Raw genomic sequence first — 27806 nt, forward strand, 5'->3', positions numbered from 1 at the left:
ACCAGAGAAGAAAAGTGAAACGGAATGTTCTTTGGAAAATAGTACAATGTCGATAGAAACATTGGATCCTATATTAGAGACCATACATATGGGAGAATTTGGGGGTAAGAAACAAGGTTCTGCAATGTCTGGGGGAAGATTTAAAATTCCAAAGAAGAAAAGCCCAAATGAAGGACAACGGCAAGACAATGACAGTCCACCGACATGGTGTGCACCACCAGATGAAAACTCTGACAATTTACCCAACCCTAGTGAACAGCAAGCTGCTAATGAGGATCTATCCACGGGATGTGAGACGAGTGAAGACAGCATCCCACTTCCCATGCAAAAGGTGCAAGGTGACAGACCTCGCCTAGTGCGTACCGAGGCACTCGACGATCACGGTGGGACCACTGACGACTGCGGTGGCGGCGCACCGCTTCCACCCTCGATGGCTCGAGCCTCTCCACTGGTTGGTGCATTCCTGCATGTTCCGACTCCAGAAGTGCAGCTTCAGGGAATCTCGGCTGCCTCCAGTGAACCTGTTGGGACTCCGGACGGGGGGGCATCGACGGAAGGCAGACCGGACTCCAGATGGGGAGCAGCCAAGCGCCGACTCTGATTCGCACACGCCAGACCTTGCTCCGGACGGGCGGTGTCGCGGCCTCGGTGATGGCACGCTCAGGGTGACGGCGGATGCCACGGCGACAGGGAATGGATCGCGTGGCAGTCCCACTGGGTCGGCAGTGGCAACCAGCACCGGCGGTCCAAGATGGACACACCAATTCGCGCCATCGCCAGACGTTGATGCGAGCAACAATTCTCTCTCCAAGGCGACATGCTTCGACGTTTCTCTGTGGAGTCGCCCTTCCGGCACAGCAGGTGGCCGGAACCAGCGTGCACGGTCTCGGCCAACTTCCACATCTGGCACCGTCATCGCCTTGCATGATATTAGTGATGGTGCTACTTCGATGGCAACGACCCATCGGCTACAAGATGCCGTCCACCACAAACATAAAAAGAAAACAGACTCCACCTTGTTCCTGGCATGCAGGGCGGATGGATTGGTGCGTAGGCGCAATCAGCGAGCTTTGCGCCGCCTTCCACGCTCGCAACTGAACCGTACGCACACGCCGGATCCTCCACTGGTTCCCAAGGATGACTTCGTGGAGATGCCACGGATCATGCCCCTTCCATCGCCACCAGAACCAAACCACAGCCAAGGCAACAATAACAAAGATGTTGAATGTTATATTTGCACGAATGAAAAACCAAGCACTGCACGAAGTACAACAAATGGTAAAGTAGAGACTTCGGCAACAGCATCACCTCCAACAGTCCAAGGTGAACCAGTGTGACCACAAATCTCCACAGCTGAACCGGCTTGAGGACCAGCCCATTCTTGAGGCGGTCACCCATTAGACTGGACTTACAACGCTGTTCATACGTTCAAAAAGTCAAACACTTCTGTATTATAACCTGTTGTTGTTTATTGTTCCAGATATCGTCTGACCGGACCACTGTTCAAGTTTTTTTTCTCTCGCATCCATGTTTTGTTATGGTACAACCTTGTTAGTGTGACGCACCCGACATCGCCCCATGTAAATAGTTACGTCATATACACACGCTGTACACAACACACACACACACTTAGATGCACTCACGACACAATTATATTTATAACCACGTAGGCACATATCTTTGTAAAAAGGGGGGATGTCATGATATTCAAACACACACATCATGATAGACACACCAACAGACAAATCAGAACACACAACACCACAACCAATGACAGAAAGATATCAAAGCACAGACACGACCCCCGGTGGTCAGTATTAGCTGCAGAGGAGGACCAGGACAGATCTACTACACGACACACTCAGGGAGACAGCACGTGCAGAGTATCCAGAACGAACTGTATTATAAGAGTTAAAATAAAATAGAGTTGTACCACATACAACTGTGTTGGCTCATCTGTGCACCAGAGCACCCAACACCACATATCTCATCACTGTCTTCGTCAGAGTCAATTTGTTTGTTTTGTTTAATAATTTTTGGCTTTGACTTTTCAGTTCGAGTTAGAATTGGAATTGATGGATGTCTTGGCTGGGGCTGACTATCATCGATTTGGCACGGACTTGATTATTTGTAAAAAGGTTTTGGTTAACGACATTCAAATTGGCACTTGACTGTTCTGACTGATCATTTATGAAAGGGTTTTTTGATTTCTGAGCAGTTAAGGTGTCTGTCACCACTTTGCAATGTCCTTTCATGTTGCTCATTTCATTCTCCCAAGTACTTTTTTCCTCAAATAATTTGTTGAAATTTGTTTTTAACTCTTCATTTTGTGATATTAACTGTTGAACTGTGGATTCCGATTCACTATCTTTTCGTAGCAATTCACCATTTTGGAATGATAACTGTTGAACTGTGAAATTTGCGTCTGCCAGTAACATTTTAGTTTGTTCAGATTTTTCAAGCTTAAATTTTGCATCTCGCAATTTGTCAACGACTGCCACGAGTTTATCTTTGGTTGATTTAAGTTCGTTGGAGGATTATCTTACCCATCAGGGTGATGGGTTCTGATGCATTTATTGCCCATGAAGCGCACGCCAACAACCGCACACGTGGATGCAGTGCCACATTTGGGCAGAGTAATATCCCACTGGCTTTAATTCATCCCCATGCCTCTGGGCTACTACGTTGGCCTACATTCCACTAGCCCTACTGGCAGGAGATGTGGAATGGCTTACTGAGGCCCGGCCACCCCAGATGGGCCCCTTCGCTATTACTTGTGTAGATTGGAAAAGCCTGCTTCTCCTCCCCGCACTCTACTTTGTCCTTGCTAGCCCTTCCCCCCTTTGCTAAATCTTGTAGGGGTTTCATAAGGGTTGCTTACCCCTCCACTAGATTTTAAATCATGTCGGCTATTTCTGCACTACTGAAAGTCACTTAGAAATTGTCAAACCGTCAAATCCTCAAAGCTACTGCAAATCTTGTTCCATTGGCAGTTACCTAAAAAATAAAACAGAAAAGATCCATTCGGACAAGTCAATATTAAAATTCACAATTCCTGTTAAAAGAAAACCTCTTCAGCTGTCAATTCAAAATTAAAATTCTTAATGCCTGTAAAAAAACACCTTCAGCTGTTACCAGGCAAGGGTTAATTATCTGCTGCATGAAGAGAGGCGGGGTATAAGCCTTCAACTGGACTTCATTAGTCACCACTCTCCTTCGTTTGACTTAACCGAAACACGGGGAGGGATTTTTAACAGCCTCCAATCTGCACCCATTTTTGGTCCCTCACATTTTGTTTCCTTTCTTCCGACCAATATCAATTGCATCAGGAATAATTATTTTTCAACCTGACCCAAAGTTTTAACACAAAATAAATCTAATACAGGATCAGACATAATCAATTCAGATATCTCAAACTCCAAGCAATCTTGTAAGAATGAGGCCATTTTAATTTGACATGTGTGAATTTATATCCAGATTAAAATTCCCACATGTGGTTCAGAATAATCCTGGAATCATGCCTCTGGCCAGAAAACATGACTTCAGGTTTCTGTCAACTGTTTGGACTTGAAACACTTAAATGAGACAACACCAAAAAAAACACAACTTCAGGGTCATTCCTCAGAAAGATAACTCTAAATAATAACATGACTTCACAAATCTCCTTCAAACAAACAAAACATGATAGTGCTGCTCGTAAGGCTCACAGCAGCCTTTGTTGTTGCTGTGCTGCAAGTTGACACTCTCCCGGTTACAGTAATGAACAAGGCTCTCTCGCCTTTTTCATTAGAAAACTTAAACTGTTTGTTTGATTCATTTATCTTTCTTTCTTTCCCCCAATTAATCCAATCCTCAACACCTGATTTCATAGGCACGACCAACCCTTTAGTAAATTTAAATCTCAAGGCATTTCACCCAAACCTTTGTTCCCTCATAGGGGTGATGCATGCTTAGAATTCCTACTTTCAACTTGCGTTGTTGAATTCCCATACATCCACAATTTAATATTGTATCAAGTAATTTACACACATGTTTTGGGGCAATTTAAAATCCAATCAATAGCATGCTAAAACAGTTAACCTTTGTGCTCCAATTCATGTATCTTTGTCATTTCTTTGTACTTCCTCTTTTATCCACAGCTGCTCTAAGCAGTGGGGTTTCAAATCCTGTTACACCTACAACCTCAGAACAATGACACCAGCTTTGTCTGACTGGTCACTTACTCTGAGCCCCTCTGGGGTTCCCTGGTTTGGCCTCCATCGAATGTCGTGGGGCCATACCCTTTCCAATCTTTTTAATGCGCGGCGGTTTATCCTGCTCTGCTCATCAGCGTGGCACCAAAGTCCGTCTTTGCCCACCCAACATTAGCACGTTCTCAGTGTTGTGTGTCCACCGCTAATTATACAACGTTCAAAAATCAATAGCCCACCCCAGTTGAACGCAATCCAATCCCTGAAGCTGCTTCTTTTAAACGTATCCAATAGAATTGCAAGCAGTGTTTAAACTTCACCCAATAGAGTCGCAAGCTGCGCATGATTGATCATCATCCTGACAGCTGCTTACAATCCCAGCAGCTTGCTGACTGTTTGTGAGAAACAGAACAACAGAAGGACAAGATGTCAGAAGTAATATCCTTTTGGTCAAGTGAGCTATCCTAAATCCCATTTGAGTACTTATTACTGCTACGTCCTAAAATACATGTTTCATGGTTAATAATGATTACTGAGTCCTATAATTCATTTCAATCCTTAATAAAACAACTTATGTATGTCATGATATTCAAACACACATATCATGATGGACACACTAACAGGCAAATCAGAGTACACAACACCACAACCAATCACAGACAAGAACACCAACCACATAAAAAGCACGAGCACGACACCTGGAGGTCAGTAGGTCTGGGGAGAAGGAAACAAGAAAGAGCTGTTGAAACACCACAAGCAGGGAGCCCCCCACGTGCAGAGTGCAAAGACCAAGTTGTAAATAGTGAGTTTAAATAAAGAAGCGTTGTACCATATGCAACTGTGTTGGCTCATCTGTGTGTCAGAACACCCAACACCACATGGTACAGGAGTGGATCGATACCTGCCTACCAACCTGCCATTCTGGACATGGACCACACCGGCAAACCGCAGCCGATGCAAGTCACGGGGAACCTAGGCACCAACTGGAAGCTCTACAGGCAGCGATTTGACCTGTACATCCGTGCCACCGAAAAACAGAATGCCTCGGATGATTCGAAGATTGCAATGCTCCTCTTCTACGCAGGCCCCCACCCAAACGATGTCTTTAATTCACTGGTGTTCGAAGAAGGCGAAAACCAGGCCAAATATGACACGGTCATCCTCAAACTGGACCAGCACTTTCAAACTGAAGTAAACGAAACTTTCGAAAGATACATCTTTCAGCAACGCCTGCAAGGTAAGGAGGAGCTTTTTCAACCCTTTTTGACGCACCTCCGGATTCTAGCGCAGTCCTGCGGTTACGGCACCACTACAGAGTCCATGATCAGGGACCAGATTGTTTTTGGCGTTGCCTCTAGTGGCCTACGCCAGCAGCTTCTTAAAATAAAGAGCCTCACCTTAGCGTCTGCTGTGGAAGCCTGTGTCCTCCATGAAAATGCTGCCTGCCGTTTTGCCCGATTTCAGGCGTCCGAGTTGGCACGGAGGGGGTCCCCAGCCGTCGAATCGGCAAGCCAGGCCGCCCACGACGTTGAACGCATCCAGGCCGTCGATTTCTTCCCGCCCCACGGCCCGGACGACAGCGGCCGCTTCCCGCGCTTTTCGCGGTCTCCCGCGCAGGTGCGCGCCAAAAATAACGGCCACAACGAGGGACGCACTGCGCAGGCGCGCCCACCGCAAGATCGCACTGCGCATGCGCAGTGGCGCAACGAACGTCGTGACGTCATGACGTGCAGCAAGTGTGGAGGTCTACACTTAAAAGGGCAATGTCCTGCAAAATACCGACAGTGCAACAGATGTGCCATGATAGGCCACTACGCAGCCCGCTGTCGTGCGGCTCAACCCATGGATCCGGCGCATCCTCGACAACCTCGCACACGAGTCAGGACCGTCCAGCCCACGCATCACGACTTCCAGTTAAATGATGCAGATGACCAGGATGACTTCCGAGTTGCCGTCATTGATGTCAACAAGGTCAATGCCATCAATCCAGACGATGAGTGGTGTGCCACCCTGACGGTCAACCGATCGCGCGTCGCCTTCCGTCTGGACACCGGCGCATCCGCCAACCTGATTGCTTACTCTGCAGTCCAGGCCATGAAGGTCAAACCACCCATCACACCATCCCGGCTTAAGATGGTTGACTATAATGGGAACGTTATCCCGTCCGTAGGATCTTGCCAGCTACAGGTGACTCACAAGAGGTACACGGCCACACTCCCCTTCGAAGTTGTGGGCTCATCAAAGGACTCGTTACTGGGCGCACAAGCGTGTAAGGTCCTTCACCTGGTACAGCGCATCATGTCTCTCTCTCCAGATGAGATATCCGACTTCCCGGATGCTAAGTTCCACGCGAATCTCCATTCCCTCCTCGCTCACAACCAGGAGGTTTTTGAAGGCATGGGGACATTGCCACACACGTACAAGATTCGACTCAGACCGGACGCCATCCCTGTCGTTCACGCACCTCGCAGGGTTCCTGCGCCTCTCAAAGACCGCCTCAAGGCACAACTGCAGATTCTTCAGGACCAAGGGGTCCTATCCAAGGTCACGGAGCCCACGCCATGGGTCAGCTCCATGGTCTGTGTAAAGAAGCGCTCTGGCGAGCTCCGTATATGTATAGATCCAAAAGATCTGAACAACAACATCATGCGGGAACACTATCCCATCCCGAAACGAGAAGACCTCACCAGCGAGATGGCGCGAGCCAACATATTCACTAAATTGGATGCGTCCAAAGGATTCTGGCAGATCAAACTGGACCCGGCCAGCCGAAGACTATGCACATTCAACACCCCTTTTGGCAGATTCTGCTACAACCGGATGCCATTCGGCATCATTTCGGCATCTGAAGTATTCCACCGCATTATGGAGCAGATGATGGAAGGCATCGAAGGGGTACGTGTATATGTGGACGATATCATCATTTGGTCCACCACTCCGCAGGAACACATGCATCGTCTTTGACGTGTCTTCACCCGCATACGGCAAAATGGCCTGCGTCTCAACCGTGCGAAGTGTGCTTTCGGCCAGACGGAGCTGAAATTCCTCGGGGACCACATCTCAAGGTCCGGGGTCCGTCCCGATGCAGACAAGGTTAGCGCCATCACAGCCATGCCACGACCGGCTGACAAGAAGGCTGTCTTAAGATTCCTGGGCATGGTCAACTTCCTTGGGAAGTTCATTCCCAACCTGGCTTCTCATACAACAAACATGCGCCATCTCGTAAAAAAATCGACGGAATTCAACTGGCACCAATCGCATCAGCGGGAATGGGAGGAGCTCAAGCACAAACTGGTCACGGCACCAGTGCTGGCCTTCTTTGACACGACTCGCCCTACAAAGATCTCAACAGACGCCAGCCAATCTGGTATTGGAGCGGTACTCCTGCAAAAAGACAGCACGTCATCATGGGCCCCGGTTGCGTATGCCTCACGAGCCATGACCCCTACCGAACAGCGCTACGCGCAAATCGAAAAAGAATGCCTGGGCTTGTTAACTGGACTGGACAAGTTCCACGACTATGTGTATGGCCTGCCACGATTCACGGTCGAAACTGACCACCGCCCCCTGGTCAACATCATTAACAAAGACCTGAACGACATGACTCCTCGCCTCCAGCGCATCTTACTCAAACTCAGGAGGTACGATTTTGAACTGATCTACACTCCGGGGAAGGAGCTCATCGTGGCGGACACTCTTTCCCGAGCAGTGAGCACACCACCAGATGCGGAGGGGTTCGTGCGTCAAATTGAGGCACACGTGACTCTGACAGCAGCAAACATGCCAGCTGATGATCCTTGTCTGGCCCACATACGCGCAGAGACGGCGACTGACCCTCTGCTGCAGCGAGTGATGCGCCACATGACGGAAGGGTGGCTAAAAGGGCAGTGCCCCCAGTTTTATAATGTGCGAGATGATCTCACCAATATAGACGGGGTCCTTATGAAATCGCATAGGATCGTCATTCCACACAGTGTGCGCCAGATGATTCTTCGTCAACTACACGAAGGCCACTTGGGCGTCGAAAAATGCAGACGAAGGGCCCGGGAGGCGGTATATTGGCCGGGTATTAATGAAGACATAGCCAACATGGTGCTCAACTGCACAACCTGTCAGAGGTTTCAGCCAGCGCAACCTCCGGAAACACTTCTACCACACGAGATGGTGACGTCCCCCTGGGCGAAGGTGGGTGTTGACCTATTTCACGCGCTCGGCAGAGATTACATTGTTATTATAGACTACTTCTCAAACTACCCGGAAGTCATGCCTCTCCATGATCTGACGTCGTCCGCAGTCATTGGGGCCTGCAAGGAAACGTTTGCTCGCCACGGCATTCCAAGGACTGTCATGTCAGACAATGGACCTTGTTTTGCCAGCCGTGAATGGTCGTCCTTTGCCGCAGCATATGGTTTCACTCATGTGACATCCAGCCCTCTGCATCCACAATCGAACGGGAAGGCTGAAAAGGGTGTCCACATCGCAAAGCGGCTCCTGTGCAAGGCGGCTGATGCCGGATCGGACTTTAACCTTGCCTTGCTGGCCTATCGATCGGCCCCGTTATCCACGGGCCTCTCGCCAGCGCAGCTACTAATGGGTCGTTCCCTCAGGACGACGGTACCTTCCGTCCTGGCACCGACAACAGACCATGAGGCGGTTCTTCGGAACATGCAACTGCAGCGTGATCGCCAGAAAGGTCGGTACGACACACGAGCGACGGACCTGCCCCCCCTGTCCTCCGGAGACAAAGTACGCGTCCATCAACCGTATGGTGGCTGGTCAGCACCGGCCGAAGTCCTCCGACAGGTGGCTCCCCGCTCGTTCCTGGTTCGCATGCCGGATGGTTCCGTGCGTCGCCGCAATCGGCGCGCCCTTCGCCGACTTCCACGCTCACAGCCACACAACACGCCAGATCCTCAACAGGCTTCCGAGGATGACTTTGTGGAGCTGCCGCACATCACGCCCTTTCCATCGCCACCCATGGCCATGCCTGCACAGCAGCCGGTGGTTCTTGATCCACCCTTAAGGCGGTCAACCCGAATTCGTCGCAGACCCATTAGAATGGACTTATAATACAGTTCATATGTTTAATAAGTTGGACAATTTTACATGATAACCTGTTGTTGTTTATCGTTCCAGATGTCGTCTGACTGGACAACTGTTCAAATTTTTTTTCTTCTTCTCTCGTTCGCATTTCTGTTATGTTATGGTACAACTGGATTCATGTGACGCACTCGACATCGCCCCATGTACATAGTTCCGTCATAGACACATGCTGCACACGACACACACACACTCTTAGATGCACTCACGTCACGATCATATTTATTACCACGTAGGCACATATCTTTGTAAAAAGGGGGGATGTCATGATATTCAAACACACATATCATGATGGACACACTAACAGGCAAATCAGAGTACACAACACCACAACCAATCACAGACAAGAACACCAACCACATAAAAAGCACGAGCACGACACCTGGAGGTCAGTAGGTCTGGGGAGAAGGAAACAAGAAAGAGCTGTTGAAACACCACAAGCAGGGAGCCCCCCACGTGCAGAGTGCAAAGACCAAGTTGTAAATAGTGAGTTTAAATAAAGAAGCGTTGTACCATATGCAACTGTGTTGGCTCATCTGTGTGTCAGAACACCCAACACCACAATGTAAAACTACTCATGCTAACCATTCAGTTTTTTCAGTTTTAAGAGATATCATCACTGAACCCCTCCCCTTCAATGATGATCCACCAACACGACTATCTCCCAACTCTTCGATGTACAGAGTCATGTGTTCGATTTCCACTCCCATCTGCTGGTCGGAGGTCAGTTACATCATTATATACATGATTGTTTATGCATATCATCACATGTCCTTTTGAATAGTCTGATACCCTTGGATATTTAACTCCCAATTGTGACCATCCTGCAACCATGTCTCTGTGGGCGGCACGGTAGCACAGTGGTTATCACTGTTGCTTCACAGTGCCAGGGTACAAGATTCGATTACCGGCTTGGGTCACTGTCTGTGCGGAGTCTGCATTTTCTCCCCCGTGACTGTGTGGGTTTCCTCCGATGCTCCAGTTTTCTCCCACAAGTCCCGAACGATGTGCTGTTAGGTCATTTGGACATTCTGAATTCTCCCTCTCTGTACCTGTACAGGCGCCGGAGTGTGCGACTAGATGCTTTTCACAGTAACTTCATTGCAGTGTTAACGTCAGCCTACTTGTGTCAATAATAAAGATGATTATTATTAAATCATACTCATTTGCGTTGTGTTGTGCCGTCAACTCATTTATCTTGTTTTAAATGCTATGAGCATTCAGATAAAATACCTTTCTGCTAGCTTTAATACCTTCTTTTTAAATCCTAACACTTCAATTAATAACATCTCCTGAATTCTTCTTCCTTTATCTTTTTCATAACTTTCAATGCAGTTGAACCCACCTTCCCACATGCTAACCTGCTGCTTTGCCAGATGTGGTTACTGCAGCTCGCAATGAGATCTGCCAACTCCCACATCATATAGGTTCAGAACATCATCTGCCCAGCCATCTCTACTATGTTAATTAATTTACTAATTAGTTTTGTACTGTTGTAAGTTACTTTATGCTCACGGCTCCACCCTCTGAGACTGCTCCCTGGAAACAAGGCCGCAAATCCCTGAGGTAAGTTACTTTATACTCACCGTTGCGCCCTCTGAAACTGCTCCCTGTAAACAAGACCGCGAATCCCTGAGGGAAGTTACTTTATACTCACCGTTGCGCCCTCTGAAACTGCTCCCTGGAAACAAAGCCGCGACTTCCCTGAGGTAAGTTACTTTATATTCACCACTCCACCCTCTGAGACTGCTCCCTGGAAACAAGGCCGTGAATCCCCGAAGGAAGTTATTTTATATTCACCACTCCACCCTCTGAGACTGCTCCCTGGAAACAAGGCCGTGAATCCCCGAGGGAAGTTACTTTATACATACTGTTCCGCCCTCTGAGACATCTCCCTGGAATCAAGGCCGCAAATCCCCGAGGTAAGTTACTTTGTACTCACTGCTCTGCCCTCCGAGACGGCTCCTTGGAAACAAGGCCCAGTTAAGTCCAGTTAAAGCTACAGTCTGCCGTGTACTATTTTCCACTTTTGTTCCCTTTTCAGAATCCTCCTTATGAACTCCAACAAGTGCCTTGGGCTTTCCTCGCAACTTCCAACATGCTGAACGAACGTGCCTCACCTTATTGCAATGGTAACACCTACACTTTTGAGTCTCACTGTCACCCTCCGTGCCTTCCTTTCTGGTCTGAGGAGATCTCAGAGTATTCACAGTTATCCATTCTTTACCTTGACTAGCTGACTTCTTTTCACTCTCCCATTTCCTGTCCTTTAAAAATTGTGGGGGTGATGATACAAAGACTTACATTCATGGATTTGCTCATAATCGTCAGCCATCATTGCTGTTTGTCGAGCATCGTCACCCTTTGGTCTTCAACATGGGTTCTTATCATCGAAGGTAGGGAATTCGTAAATTCCTATAAGACAATGACCTCTCTTGGAGCCTCATTGGTAGTTGCAACTCCCAATTCTCGTACCCATGTATCAAAATTGTCTGCTTTACCCTTTAGAATTCAACATGCGTCTGTCCCGGCTGCTTTCTTATATTTCAAAACTCTTTGCCTATATGCTTCAGGAACCAATTCATATGCACCCAGATAGGTCTTTTTACCTCGTCATAATCCTTAGACACCCCCTCTGAAATAGAGCATAAACATCCTGTGCCCACCCCATCAATTTACTTTGCATAGCTAATGACCACTTTCCTTTTTCTGCTCCAATTCATAGATACAGACCCGCTATCCAGTTAGTCAGTACATAGAACATTATTTTAAAATTCCAACATTGCCCAGGTAGATTTACGATTCAAAAGTTTGTCTGTAAACTCCTAGCTAGGAGCTGACTGATATTCTTAAAAAGTAAATAACGTTGGTGCTGAGTTCTGCTGATATTAAGACCTTGAGCATTTGACCAGAATGTGATTTTACTCTAATGCAGGGTGATGCACGATCAATGACCACTAAAGCGAGGTTGTAGTCCAACTGAAGGCTTTAATAAGGTAGATGTTTCCCCCAGAAGCTCAGGTACAGAATGAAGGCTGCTGGGGCGGCACGGGCTCTTGTACCCCGCCTTGCAGGGCGGAGCTACCATACAGCTTGACCAATAGGAAACATACAATATCTACCAATGGTGTTCCTGCATTACCAGGTACCGTAATACCTCTACACAGACTACCACATTCACCCCCTGTTAAAAAAGAGTCCGGCGGGGGTGGTGGCCTGATATTACAACATGGTAATGTGGTAGAAATCATAGTTATGGAGGTACCGTAATACAGCGTTTTGTAACTATTTACAATTCTATTTACTATTTACAATTTATGATTCATAATTAACTATACACTTTAAAATGAAGCAATCAATCGATCGGGGGCCCTGGTCGTCCTCTGTGATTGTTGAAGCTTCGGTGGTGACTCCAGTGGAGGCTCGGGCATCTGTGACTCCGGGGGCGTGGCCTCGATCTCTGTGGCAGCTTCGACACCCCTAGATGGCGCTGGTGGGAAAACGGTTGACCTGTGAAGGGAGCATCTGCGGGGTGCGTCGGTGGGTGGGGGGGCCTAGACGGGGCCGGCGGAAGGACCGATCCTCCTGTAAGGTGCACTGGTGGGAGGGGGGGTGGGGCTGTTGGCTGGGGTGTGCGTGGGGCTCCGGCGGGTGCCAGGTCTCGTAGGGAGACCGTATCTTGTCGGCGGTTGGGGTACGCCACGTAGGCGTACTGGGTGTTAGCGTGGAGAAGACGGACCCTCTCGACCAACGGGTCCAACTTGTGCGCCCGCACGTGTTTTCGGAGCAGGATGAGTGCAGAAGCTGCCAGCCAGGTCGGGAGCGAGGTCCCAGAGGAGGACTTCCTGGGGAAGACAAGGAGACGTTCGTGATGTGTTTGGTTGGTTGTGGTACAAAGCAGTGACCGGATGGAGTGGAGGGCATCGGGGATGACTTCCTGCCAGCGGGAGACTGGGAGATTCCTGGACCGTGGGGCCAGTAGGACGGTCTTCCAGACCGCTCCGTTCTCCCTCTCTACCGTTCCGTTACCCCGGGGGTTGTAACTGGTCGTCCTGCTCGAGGCGATGCCCTTGCTGAGCAGGAATTGACGCAGTTCGTCGCTCATAAAGGAGGACCCCCCTATCACTATGTATTTAAGCGGGGAACCCGAACAGTGCAAAGATGCTATGGAGGGCCTTGATGACGGTGGTTGCGGTCATGTTGGGGCAGGGAATGGCGAATGGGAACCGGGAGTACTCATCAATCACGTTCAGGAAGTACGTGTTGCGGTCGGTGGAGGGGAGGGGGCCTTTGAAGTCCATGCTGAGGCGTTCAAAGAGACGGGAAGCCTTTATCAGTTGTGCTTTCTCTGGCCGGTAGAAGTGCGGTTTGCACTCCGCGCAGATTTGGCAGTCCCTGGTGGCTGTCCTGATCTCCTCGATGGAGTAGGGCAGGTTGCAGGTCTTGATAAAGTGGAAAAGGCGAGTGACCCCCGGGTGGCAGAGGTCCTCGTGGAGGGCTCGGAGGCGGTCCACTTGTGCGTTGGCACTTGTGCCGCGGGACAGGGCATCAGGAGGCTCGTTTAACTTCCCGGGACGATACAAGATCTTGTAGTTGTAGGTGGAGAGTTCGATCCTCCGCCGCAAGATCTTATCGTTTTTTATCTTGCCCCGCTGTGCATTATCGAACATGAAAGCAACCGACCGTTGGTCAGTGAGGAGAGTGAATCTCCTGCCGGCCAGGTAATGCCTCCAATGTCGCACAGCTTCTAGTATGGCCTGGGCCTCCTTTTCGACTGAGGAGTGGCGGATTTCGGAAGCATGGAGGGTACGTGAGAAGAAGGCCACGGGTCTGCCCACTTGGTTGAGGGTGGCCGCCAGAGCTACGTCAGGCGCGTCACTCTCGAACTGCAAGGGGAGGGACTCGTCGATGGCGTGCATCGTGGCCTTTGCAATGTCTGCTTTGACGCGGCTGAAGGCCTGACGGGCCTCTATCGACAGGGGAAAAGCTGTGGATTGGATCAGGGGACGGGCCTTGTCCGCAAAGTTGGGGACCCACTGGGCATAGTAAGAGAAAAACCCTAGGCAGCGCTTCAGGGCCTTGGAGCAGTGAGGGAGGGGGAACTACATAAGGGGGCGCATGCATTCAGGGTCGGGGCCTATAACTCCATTTCGCACTACGTAGCCGAGGATGGCTAGGTGGTCGGTGCTAAACACACATTTATCCTTGCTGTATGTAAGGTTAAGGATCTTTGCGGTCTGGAGGAATTTTCGAGGTTGCTGTCATGGTCCTGCTGGTCGTGGCCGCAGATGGTGACATTATCGAGATACCGGAATGTTGCCCGTACCGGTCAACCATTCGGTCCATCTCGCGCTGGAAGATGAAGTTGGTGACACCGAAGGGAACCCTTAAGAAGTGATAGAGCCGCCCGTCTGCCTCGAAGGCAGTGTATTTGCGGTCACTAGTGCGGATGGGGAGCTGGTGGTAGGCGGACCTGAGATCCACCGTAGAGAAGACCTTATAATGCACAATCCTGTTTACCAGGTCGGATATGCGGGGGAGACGGTACGCGTCCAGCTGCGTAAACCTGTTGATGGTCTGACTGCAGTCGATGACCATCCTATGCTTCTCCCCGGTCTTTACCACCACTACTTGAGCTCTCCAGGAACTGTTGCTAGCTTCAATGACTCCTTCCCTCAATAGCCTTTGGACCTCTGACCTAATAAAGATCCGATCCTGGGCACTGTACCGTCTGCTCCTGGTGGCGATGGGTTTGCAATCCGGGGTGAGATTCGCAAACACGGAAGGCAGATCGACCTTGAGGGTCGCGAGGCTGCAGGCAGTGAGGGGGGGTATAGGGCCGCCGAATTTGAAAGTTAGACTTTGGAGATTACACTGGAAGTCTAAACCTAGGAGTGTGGCCGCGCAGAGGTGGGGAAGGACGTAGAGCCGGTAATTTTTAAACTCCCTTCCCTAGACAGTGAGGTTTGCTACACAAAACCCCTTTATCTCTACTGAGTGAGTATTTTTGATTAACGGGGTGGACGAGGAGAGAACAGTGCCTTACCGTGTAGGGGTGTATGAAGCTCTCCGTGCTCTCAGAGTCGTTTAAGCAGGACGTCTCGTGACCGTTGATTAGTACTGTTGTTGTCGCAGTTGAGTGTTCGAGGCTGGGACTGATCCAGCGTCACCGAGGCTAATCTCAGCAGTTGAGTGTTCTCTTCGGGTGGTGTGCGGTCAGCCGAGCTGGGATCCTGGGAGTCCATCCAAGATGGCGGCTCCCATTGGTCGCACATGGCTGGGGGTGCACAAAATAGCGGCGCCCATTCATCGAACGTGGCATCCGCGGGACAAGATGGCGGCGCCCGGGGGCCGCACGTCGCCCTTGAGTAGGAAGATGGCGGCGCCCGCTGGCTGCACGGGGACCGTGGAGAGGTTTGTGGCGGCGGTCCGTATTCACCGCCGGAGACCGCACGGGCATGGCATACCACCATGAAGTTACCTTTTTTACCGCATCCCTTGCAGGTGGATACGCGGGCTGGGAAGCGCTGCCGGGGGTGCTTGGCCTGCCTGCAAAAGTAGCAGCGGGCCCCCCCCGGGATTGGCAGGCTGCCTTGCAGCACAAGCTTGTGGGGGGATGGGGGGTGTCTCGGGGTCGGCTGCGGAGGGGTTCCACGCTGCCCAGGGGGCTGCCGCACGGTCAGGAACGTAAGCGCGGGCGTTTCTGGAGGCCACATCCAGGGAACCTGCAAGGTCCCGTGCCTCCTTGAGGCCTAGGGTGTCTTTTTCCAGCAATCGCTGGCGGATTTGGGAGGACAGCATACCTGCCACGAAAGCGTCCTGGATCAAGAGATCTGTATAGTCGCTCGCCGAAACTTGCGGGCAGCTGCAGTTTCTCCCCAACACCAGGAGCGCATGGTAGAATTCTTATGCCTCGTTGCTAGCAGATGACGGGCGTAGACCTGGTTTACCGGGCGAATATAATGTCCTTTTAGCAGCTCTATTGCTGCATCGAAGTCTTCCGCATCCTCGATGAGGGTGTAAATTTCCGGGCTCACCCTCGAGTGCAGGACTTGCATTTTCTGTTCTCCCGTGGGTGTGTTTTTGGCCGTTCCGAGATATCCTTTAAAACACGCCAGCCAGTGCTTGAAGATTGCCGCTGAGTTTGCCATGTGGGGCTGAGTTGCAGACACTCCGGCTCCATCCTTTTAAATCTAGCTTATTAAATTGATGCACGATCAATGATCATTAAAGCGAGGTTGTAGTCCAACTGAAGGCTTTAATAAGCTAGATGTTTCCCCCGGCAGCTCAGGTACAGAATGAAGGCTTCTGGGGCGGCACGGGCTCTTATACCCCGCCTTGCAGGGCAGAGCTACCATACAGCTTGACCAATAGGAAACATACAATATCTACCAATGGTGTTCCAGCATTACCAGGTACCGTAATACCTCTACACAGACTACCACACAGGGTTGTTAGATCTATTCCCTCTTTTATTTAACCTATTAATTCACTCTTACAATAACTCACTGTGCTCACTTCAATGTCCCTTGTTTCTCCTGCTGCGGCCTCTCCTCTCACATTTTGACTACGTTACAATTCTCTCTGTAACGAATAATGTCTAAACTATCATCCTATCATCATCAATATGACAGGTTTTAATCTGAATATGCCATCTCTTAAAGAGGAGGTGTAAAGGCACGGGAAGCCATTGTAAAAGGGAGTTTGGCAGAGCAAATGGCACAAGAATAGTTGACAGTGAGCTCCAAGGTTCTCCATTGCCAGCATGCTGCCAGCTATTCAACCATGTCAGCCATACCATCCAAATAGATGGCAGCAGACTCACTGAGACACTCCCCTCAATCTTGCTGCACCAAATGGTGCACCCCAGAGGTAATAGGTAGGAACCAATGAGGGATGGGCGTCTGTGCATATTCTTACTCCATAAAGGGGGGAGTGCTGGCTATCATTGGGGCATCCATTGCTGCAGCCATGACCAGCAGTGGGGTTAAAGCCAGTGAGGATGATATTACCCTTACTCTTACCCTTGTGAATTTTTGCAGATATCCAATAACTGCCAGATATCCAAGGTGTCCAGGAGTGATAGAAGAGCAAAAAGGTACTGAGGGGTGAAGTATCGCCATTACGGTATTTCACTCTCATGGCCGCCAGGTCCGATACTGATTCGGGGATGGTTAAAACGGTTGTGCCAGTACCGGTTTGGCTGCAGAGGACTCACATGATCAGATCAATGGGGCATTTGACAGAAGACTGATGGGTACACACAATGCAATGCTTAGTACATTGGCAAGCCAGCCAGAAAGCTTGCATGTGAAGTCAAGCAGAATGGAACAGTCCAACACCACTTTGCACAGGGATTTGCACAGAACTTGGAGCTTGTTCATGCTGGCATGGAACCCAGTTTGAATCTCAATTTCTGCCAGATGCCTAATCCTCCGTCCGATCGCGATCTGCATTGCTGGCATCGCAGGTCGGAGAATCCAGGCCGTTATCACTGATCAGCTTGAGGGGGTGATATAAAAAATAAAAAACAAATTTAGAGTACCCAATTCATTTTTTACAATTAACGGGCAATTTAGTGTGGCCAATCCACCTACCCTGCACATCTTTTGGGTTGTGGGGGAGAAACCCACACAGACACGGGGAGAATGTGCAAACTCCACACGGACAGTGACCCAGAGCCGGGATCGAACCTGGTACCTCGGCGCCATGAGGCAGCAATGCTAACCACTGCGCCACCGTGTTGCCCAGCTTGAGGTGGTGATGGCTACTCACAGTGAATGCCAGAACAGTAACTCAAGGGGAGGAGTCCAGTTCAGGTTTTGTCAATATATTAATGGTAAATGTTTAGTGAAAGAAAAAGTGGGACCGATCAAAGATGAAGAAGGAAACTTGGGCGTCATTCTCCGCCGGCGGGAGTCTCCGTTTTGCCGGCGCCCGGGGGTTTCCCGACGGCATGGGGCTGCCCCACAATGGGAAACCCCATTGACCGGCCGGTGTTACGGAGACTCCCGCCGGCCGGTTGGTGCAGAAATGTGGCGGGGCGAGTAGGAGAATTTTGCGCCTTGTGTGTAGATGCAGAGGCTGTGGGAAGGATTTTAAATGAATATTTTGTCTCCGTGTTTACAAAGGAAATGGATGATGTAGATATAGTTGTCCACTCCTGCTCCTAATTCGTATCTTCATGTGTTGTGATTCCCTTTAACTCGAGATCACTGTCTTTGGTCTGGAGTAATGCGAAAGAGCCTGCAGGGAACCTGGAGGGAGGGAGCTGGTCACACCAGGAGTTGGGATGGTCGCTGACATCAGACTGAATTCCTGGAGGAGTGTCTGGGCTTGGAAACCTTTGGTGTCAAGATAAACGAAGAGCAAGTATTGAAACTTCTTACTATAAAAATACATACTGCATGAGTCATAAGCGGAGTTACTGTGGCTGGACGAGTAACCTTTGTTGTTGTATCTGCTAAAGAAAGAGAATTGGCGGAGCTGGCTGTTGGACCCAAGTGGTCCACTCCTGCTCCTAACTCGTATCTTCATATGTTTTGATTCCCTTTAACTCGAGATCACTCTCTTTGGTCTGGAGTAATGCGAAAGAGCCTGTGGGGGACCTGGAGGGAGGGAGCTGGTCACACCAGGACTTGGGATGCTCGCTACCTTCAGACACAATTCTTGGAGGAGTGTCTGAGCTTAGAAACTTTCTGACTCAAGATAAATGAAGACCAAGCATTGAAACTTCTTACTATAAAAATACATAAATGGAGTTACTGTGGCTGGACAAGCAATCTTTGGTGTTGTGTCTGCTGAAGAAAGAGAGATTTTACTCTCTACCTATGAATATTGTGAAAAACGATCATCAATTTCCAAAGTAGAGAAGATCGGACTGATCAAAAACAGCAGCTGAAACCTAATTCCAATGTTCCAAAGTGAATTCTAGATTGGTTTGGCTTTATTTTTAAACAATCCTTCAATCAGTGTCCAGGGACATTTCAACACCTTCTTCAACTCTTCCCTGAATTTCCTCTGGGTGGCTGCATAAATAAATGTGTTTATGCAGGAATTCAAAAGTTTTATCATAGCTCCAGTTTCAGTGGCAATGTACGCAGACGCTGTGCGGTCACCTCGATAATTATTTGTATTTGACAGTCTTGTTGTTACAAAGCTCACATTTTCTGTCAGCCAGAACAGTATAAAGCTGCCCGAGATAGTGAAGAGTAAAATAATGGATTTCCTTCGATTCTCCATCTCTGAATCACTCTGATTCTCACTGCTGTGACCCCGGAGTCTCCTACGGGCTCTGCTGGCCACTAAAACACGTCTGATTGTCAAAGAATTAAACAGGACAATTAAAGTAAACGGGAGCCAGACACGCCAGATGCTGTAAAACCATTTATACACTGCACCAAAAGGTGAGGAAACAAATACCAGATTTGCCCGGCAGCCCCACCACAATTTGTTAATGATCTGATCAGATTCAAAGGCAATAAATACAGGGATGTTCTTTATAAAGGTCAGGATAGAGAACATTGTTATAACCAGAGCCGCAGTCCTTTCGGTGCAATATTTTGTTTTAAACGTCTGGTAGCAGATAATTATAAAACGGTCAAATGTGAAGGAAACAGTGAACCAAACAGACAAATCGAGGCTGACAGCAGTCAGGTATAGAATAAACTTACACACGGGAGTGTGAGATAGGAAGGAATGTGGAAAATGATAACTGAAAATCTGAAACATCATTACATTGATGATCATAACTAGTAGATCTCCTGTTGCCATGGTCACTATGTAGATGGAGATACATTTGGAAAGACCGCAGTTTCCTCGAGTGAGTGTCACAATCGTCATTAAGTTTGCTGTAAGAGAGAGAAGAAAAACTTGAATGCCACTATCTAAAAGCAATGGAAATAAATTGTTCCGCCACCCTGGGAAAGTGCACAGTCAATTCCAGCTCCACACGCCCCGGAGTCACAACACAAGTGAGTTAACCAATAACTCTCATAGAAATTGCAAAAGTGAAACTAAAATGGAACCACAGGACTCTGAAATACAACCCAGAGGGATAGTATCCAATTACTGCCTGTTACCGGGCAGAGCAAAGCCTTTACGATCAATTCATTGGCCACCAGACACATCAATCAAATGAGTCATCACTGAGGCCATCCAATCTCCAATAACCAGTCTACGTAGCACAACCTTCTGAACCCTACTGTTTGTATTAAAGACGCAAGCCTTCCTTTTCTTCCGCTTGATTTAAAATGGCATGTTTCCTTAAAGACAAATGTCCATAAATCATCCATGAATCAAAAGTGTAACGGCAAAAATAAATTCACGTGAGGAAGGAGCAGTGCTCCGAAAGCTAGTGATTTGAAACAAACCCGTTGGACCCATGCCTGGTGTTGTAAGACTTCTTACGGCCAAAATAAAAGTAAAGGAAAAACAAGGGAATAGGCAGAGAATGAAGAATAAAGAACAGGAAGGACCCTTACCAAATAAACACTGGGAAACATTTTAAAAACAACTCAAAATGTTCACGAAAAATATATTCCAGGGACTTTTAGCCTTATCTTCAAGGGAGTTTTGAAGCTCAAACACCCTTAGTGGGTTGAGAGAATTGTTTCCCTGTGGAGACATTTCAAAATCATCTGTGAAAGAAGCTCAGTTTGAGAATAGCCCATCGAAAGAAATTGAAGGAGGGAAGATGGACGAGGCGACCAGAAACGAGACACATTGGCAGTGGCGCTGCCGCAGGAACGGGAGTAACTTGGTGAACAGATGGATCGGCAGTTCGAGCGGCAGGGCAAGCAGGTATAGGAGTCCTTTAAAGTCAGTGTTGAGGAGGCTTTGTGCCCGATTTGTGAACAGTTAAAAACCTTGAATGTGTAAAAGCGCGGGGTGAGACGTTGAAGAGAGTAGAGGGGCCTTGTCACAGCACGCAAATCGGCTTGCCTCATTGGAGCAGAGTGGCTGATGGAGGGTGGTGGAGGGCAACAAATTCCTGAGGCTGAAAGTGGAGGATCTGGAGAACAGGTCAAGGCAGTTAAATCCCAGGGTAGTGGGGCTGCCGAAGGATATGGAGGGCTTGAAACTGAACCAGTATTTTCCGAAGGCATTTTCTCGCCTGGTGGGAGGAGAGGAGGTGTTTGCCCCTCAGGAGTTGGAGAGAGCTCATCAGGCGCTGAGGTAAAGGCCAAGGCAAAATGTGCCACTGCGGGCGGTGATTATCCACTTCCAGAATTATCAACGGAAGGAGCAAGTCTTGAATTGGTGAAGAGGATCCAGATTTTTAATGGGATGTGTACATGGTGCAGATATATCAGGAAATTGGGACTGAGCTGGCAAAGAGATGTTCAGCCATTTACCAGGGCGAAGGTGGTGTTTTACAGTTAGGGAGTGCAGCTTGGGGTGGTGTTCCCAGCAAGGCTGCGGGTCACCGTGGACTCAAAAGATTATTATTTTGACAGGCCGGAACAGGCAGAGGCCTTCATCAGAGAGTGTAATTTGTGGCCAGCGTGAGGAGGACTGTTTGGGGCTATATGAAAGGGGGGTGGGGTTGCGCAATCTACTTATGCCTTTGTGTGTTATGCATCTTTGGCTCTGCTGGGGATGGGGGAAATAATAATAAAAAATAGGCGGATTGTTGTGTTAGGCATAGAGTGGAAAGAGGCCTATTAATGTAGTGGGGTGTTGGGCATGTTGGAGGGGAGTGTGGGCGAGGAGGGATGGGTTGGTAGTTGTTCTTGAGAAGATATTTGAGGGGGGCCCTGCTGGGGCCACTTCGCTGGCAACAAAGAATGGGGTGGCGAGCGAATGGGAGTGGAGTGGGGGGAGAGGCTGCGCCCTGTTGGGCCAGGTGGGGTGGGGCACATCGGCCTCGTTTTTCATTTATGTGTGGATGAATGGGGGGTGTTGTGGCGGCAGACGGTCTGGGGGGCTGGCTGGGTGGGGGGGGGGGGGCGCGGACAGGGGTGTTCCGGGGCTGGGGAGAATTAACAGTGACCAGGGATTTTCTTTGTCTCACTCTGGGGATGGAGCTAGTGGCCATCTTGGGTGGGCCGGGGATACCAGAATTTGGGTACGAACATAGAATCATGGTGCCAAAAGCTGACTTGAAGGGAGGGAGGTGAGAGACCTCCGACAATGTTGATCACCTGGAACATGCAGGGCTTGGCAGGGGGTGGGAGCGGCCTGTGAAGATGGAAAGGGAATGGCAGAGTACTTCGAGGGTTTGGAGTCCCCCTAGGTGGGAGAGGAACTGTGAAGGGAGTTGGAGGCACCTTTGGGGTTAGAGGCGCTTCGCACAGCCCTGGGAAAGAGGTAGATGGGAAAGGCGCCAGAGCAAGATAGGTTCACAGTACAATTCTATCACAAGTTCACAAATCTATTGGAGCTGGGAATGTTCAATGAGTCATTGACACGGGGTCCCCTCCCTGCGACATTGGGGTAAATGTCCATTTCCTGCCTTCTTAAGAAGGATAAGGACCCCACAGAATGTAGGTCGTACCAGCCAATTTCTCTGCTCAATGTGGATGTGAAACTTTTGGCTAAAGTTTTAGCGTTAAAGTTATAGCCCTGATTCCCAGGGGTCAAGGGGGAAGACCAGACAGACTTGCTGATGGGCAGGAAGTTGGCAGCCAATGTGAGACTGTGGCTCAATGTGGTTGCCATGTCAACAGTGAGACTGGAGCCGGAGATAATTGTATTGTTGGATGCAAAAAAGCATTCCATAGGGGTGAATGGAGCAACTTGTTTGCGGTTCTGGATAGTATGGGATCGGCCCTGGATATGTGTTGTGGGTGCGGCTGCTATATGAGGCTCCGCTTGCTGGTGTGTGAACAAACACCATGATCCTTTTCGGGATATAAACTAAACTTTGGGAAGTGTAAGTATTTTGTGGTTAGGCCCCCAAGGGGATGAGGTGGGTTGAAACGGATGCCATTTTGTGTTGTTGGGAATAGTTTCCGCTACCTGGGGGTCCAGGTGGCACGGGAGTGGGCACGGCTTCACAAATTGAATTTCAATAGCCTGGCCAGTAGCGCTAGGGTGGATTTACAGACATGGGACAGCCTCCCATTGTCACTGGCAGGCTGGGTACAAGCTTTAAAGGTGGATATCTTGGAGAGGGTGAGGGACTTGTATTTGGAGGGTCGGTTCACTGGCTGTGAGGAGCTGAAGGAGAAAGCAGGACTTGGTGGGGAGGATATGTTCAGGTACTTTCAGGAGCGGGATTGGGTTCGGCGGCTTTTTCAACATTTCCGGAGGCTCTGGAAAGGTAACTCACCTGTGTGCATCCAGAGGAGGGAAGCACGTCCAGAATATATGGATGGATCATAGGGGAAGGGCAGGTTTTGGTTGAGGTGAAGGCCAGGTGGGAGAAGGAGCTGGGACTCATTTTGGAGGAGGAGCTGTGGAGTGAGTCCCACCGTAGGGTGAACACTTCGTCATCTTGTGCGCGGTTAGGTTTGATGCAGCTCAAGGTGGTGTTCGGGGCACATCTCACCAAAACATATTGTCAATCCTGAATGTGGATCTGAAGCCCTGTCCATTAGTAGGCATATTTGGGGTGTGAACCAGTGAGAATTAAGGACAGGGGCAGGGGCTGATACTTTGGCAATCGTCTCATTGTTGGCTCAGCAGCGGGTTCTGCTGAGTTGGAGGCAGGCGACACCACCCAGTAGCGCATCGTGGCCGGGTGGTTTGATGGGGTTTTTGAAGGTCAAGTTCACTGTCAGGGGGTCGATCAATGGGTTCAATCGTAGATGACGGCCGTTCATATTGCACTTTTAGGATCTGGTCACTTTTAGCTCTTTGTGTGTGGGGGGGGGGGGGGGGGTCTCCATTCTGTTTAGTGGGGAGTTGTTATTGTTGTTGTTATAGGAATTTGTCACTTTTGGGCATTGATACACATGTTACTGATGTTTTGTTTCGATTTATATAAAATATTAAAAGTTCAATACGAATATTTTCAACAAAAATACATTCCATTGAAAAACTAAAATTCAGCAAGAAATATCTGTCCATGACTTACTAAGTATAATAATTAAATAAAAGAAGAGGCTTCTAATTCTCCAATGAATAGTAGCAACACTGAAGATCTAGAATGGTTTAGAGACCAGCAAAGGTTTACCAAAATATTTATAGACAGGGAAAGAAATAGAATACTTGAGTAAATTAGCCAGTCATCTAAAACCAGATCAGAAGAGATTTTACGAGGTCATAAAAAGGGAGAGTGCAGTGAAAGTGAACATTGGTCCCTTGGAAGCAGAAACAGGAGAAATTATTATTGAGAAGGAGAAATAGGAAAGACATTGAACAATTATTTTGTATCTGTCTTCACAGTAGAAGACACAAGTTTCACACCAGATACAAAGGGCAACCTAGGGGTTTAAAATAATAAGAAAATTAAGATAACTAATATCAACAGAGAAACGGTATTCGAGAAAATTAAGGGACTAAAATCTGACAAACCCTCGTGACCTGATGGTTTATTCCTCGGTCTATATCCTAGGTTCTAAAAGAGGTGGCTGCAGAGACAGTGGGTGCACTGGCTATAATCTTCCCAAATTTCCTCAATTATGGAACAGTCCCAGCATATTGGAAGTTAATAATGTTACATCGTTGTTCAAGAAAGGAGCGAGGGAGAAAACAAGGAACTGCAGGCGAGTTAGCTTGACAGGTTGTCAGGAAAATGCTGGAATCTATTCTTAAGAAAGTCTTAACAATGCACAGAAAATCATCGTATGATCGGAAAAAGTCAACAAAAGGTAAATCGTTTTTGAGATATTTTTCTCAGGATGTCACTAGTTGAATAGATAAAGGGGAACTAGTAGATAGAGTATACCTAGATTTCAAGGGACCAAGCATTCGACAATAAAAGTTTAACATATAAAAGATCATGGAGTTGGGGATATCAGCTCAGATGGATGGTTGGATAATAATCTTTATTAGTGTCACAAATAGATTTACATTCACACAGCCATGAAGTTACTGTGAAAATCCCCGAGTCGCCACACTCCGGCGCCTGTTCAGGTGCACTGTGGGTGAATTCAGAATGTCCAATTCACCGAACAAGCACACCTTTTGGGACCAGTGGGAGGAAACTGGAGCACCTGAAGGAAACCCACGCAGACACAGGGAGAACGTGCAAATTCTGGGCAGGAGAATTCCAAAGATTCACAATCCTGTGAGTAAAGAAATTCCTCCTCCTCTGAGTGTCAAATGATTGGTCCCTGACCGTGGTCATATATTTTAGATTCTCCAGCCAGTCTAACCTACCTCTTCACATCTACTCTGTTAAGCCTCTTCAGAACCACATATTTAAATACGGTCACCTCTCATTCTTCAAATCTCCAGAGACGCCTAATTTATTTTGCCTCTCATCATAGGAAACCCTCTGACTCGGGGAGGAATCCAGTGAAATTTCACTGCACTGCATGCAGTGAAAGCACAGACTCCCTTAAATAGGGAGATGAAAATTGCACACAGTATTCAGGGATTCCGCACAGACAGTGACCCAAGCCGGGAATCAAACCTGGGATCCTGGCACTGTGAAGCAACAGTGCTCACCACTGTGCTAGCATGGAAAATGTAGGCATAAAGGGAGAATTTTCAACTTGGCAGGCTGTGACTTGTGGAATGACTGAAAGATCAGTGCCTCAGCTTTTACAATGGATATGGGAGTGGGTGGGAAATTGGAGTTGGGGCCCACGATCATCCAGGATGATTATTAATGACTGAGACAAAGAGTCAGAGAGTAAAGTGAGTAGCCTTTGGGTGCACTGCTGGCAGACCAGAAAATCCCACCAATGTAGAATTCTGCTGAGAAAGTTAGCATGTAGGTACAGCAAGTAATGAGGAAGACAAATGGTATGTTGGTCTTTATTGCAAGGGGATTTCAGTACAAGAATCCAAAAACCTTGTAACATTTGTACAGGGTCTTGATGAGATCACAACTGGAATACTGTGTGCAATTTTCGTCTCCCTATTTAAGGGAGTCTGTGCTTGCACTGCATGCAGTGCAGTGAAATTTCACTGGATTCCTCCCCGAGTCAGAGGGTTTCCTATGATGAGAGGCAAAATAAATTAGGCGTCTCTGGAGATTTGAAGAATGAGAGGTGACCGTATTTAAATATTTGTGGTTCTGAAGAGGCTTAACAGAGTAGATGTGAAGAGGTAGGTTTGACTGGCTGGAGAATCTAAAATATATGACCACGGTCAGGGACCAATCATTTGACACTCAGAGGAGGAGGAATTTCTTTCCTCAAAGGATTGTGAACCTTTGGAATTCTCCAGCCCAGAGGATTGTGGATTTTCAAAGTTTGAATAGATTTAAGGCTGGGGTTGCCGGATATTTGTCTCCAAGAGAATTAAGTGACATAGGGGTGAGCAGGACAATGGAGTGGAAGCCCAAAATCAGCCATGATCGTTCTGAAAATTAGAGCAAGCTCAATGGGTTGTATGGTCCACTCCTGCACCCATCTCACCTTGTTGTGTACCAAATTAAAAAATATAAGGAGATGCAGATTGAGAGCATTTTACGCTGTTGCATGTAAACTAATAACACAGGTAATTAACAACACAGAGCCGAGTGAGGCACAATTAGTATTCGACACATTTTCTGGGAAACCGACCCACGCATTTTGATAAATGCTGCAGTTCTATGTCTGCATGAGATGACAAAGTGGTGCAGAAGATCTTTCAAATCCTAGTGTACAAACGTTTAGAATTCAGTAAATCTTTCCGATTACAAGAACATTGGAATTATGGGTAAATGGCACATGAATTTGTTCTGGTAACGATTGAATCTGTGACACTGTGATCCAGAAAACACCACACTTCATCAAACAGGCAGGAAGGACAAGGAGCGCATTAATATAGATTAACAACAAACAGATGGGAATAACTCACCGGGAACACCAACAACTGCGAGGATCGGGTAGTAAATCTCCTTTATCAGCAGAATAGTCAGCTGCCCCATTTTCTGTGACAGTGGATGAATTCTGTCCAAGCTGAAAGTCTTCGACTCGTACATGGCAGAGGCACAGGAAGGGAGCTTTATATTTACCACACATCAATCATCCAGGGAGTCAGTCACATTACATCATTAGTAGCATTAGTGACAGTCACTGAACAAATAGAATCAATTAAATTGTTTTTCTGATTTCTGGTATTTCAGAACAAATATATTTGAACTTGTAGTTGTGCAGTTCAAGAAAAACACCCCAAATGAAAAAAATAGATTGAATCATAGAATCATACAGAACAGAGCGATCTAGCGTGTACCGATAAACAACTCCTCTAAATCTGTGGTAGAGAATTTCACAGGTTCGTCACTCTCACCACTCTCTGGGTGAAGAAATTTCTCCTCACCTCAGTCCGAAGTGGTTTCCCCAAACCCTCAGACTGTGACCCCTTGTTCTGGACTCCACCGCCATCGGGAACATCCTTTCTGCATCCACCCTGCCTAATCCTGTCTGATAGCTCGAGACAACACACTGCAGACTCCCAGTAACAATCAAAATG

General features: G+C 48.2%; 1 protein-coding gene across 1 annotated transcript; it reads right to left on the minus strand.

Moving 5' to 3' along the window:
• Positions 1-19220: 19220 nt before the first annotated feature.
• Positions 19221-27315, minus strand: LOC140411431 (probable G-protein coupled receptor 139). Its single transcript, XM_072500538.1, has 2 exons — positions 27192-27315; positions 19221-20140 (listed from the first exon to the last, which is right to left on the minus strand). The coding sequence occupies exons 1-2, from the start codon at positions 27313-27315 to the stop codon at positions 19221-19223; spliced, it is 1044 nt and encodes a 347-aa protein (XP_072356639.1).
• Positions 27316-27806: the final 491 nt, after the last annotated feature.

Source organism: Scyliorhinus torazame, chromosome 4, assembly GCF_047496885.1.
Source record: "Scyliorhinus torazame isolate Kashiwa2021f chromosome 4, sScyTor2.1, whole genome shotgun sequence".
Classification (NCBI taxonomy): domain Eukaryota; kingdom Metazoa; phylum Chordata; class Chondrichthyes; order Carcharhiniformes; family Scyliorhinidae; genus Scyliorhinus; species Scyliorhinus torazame.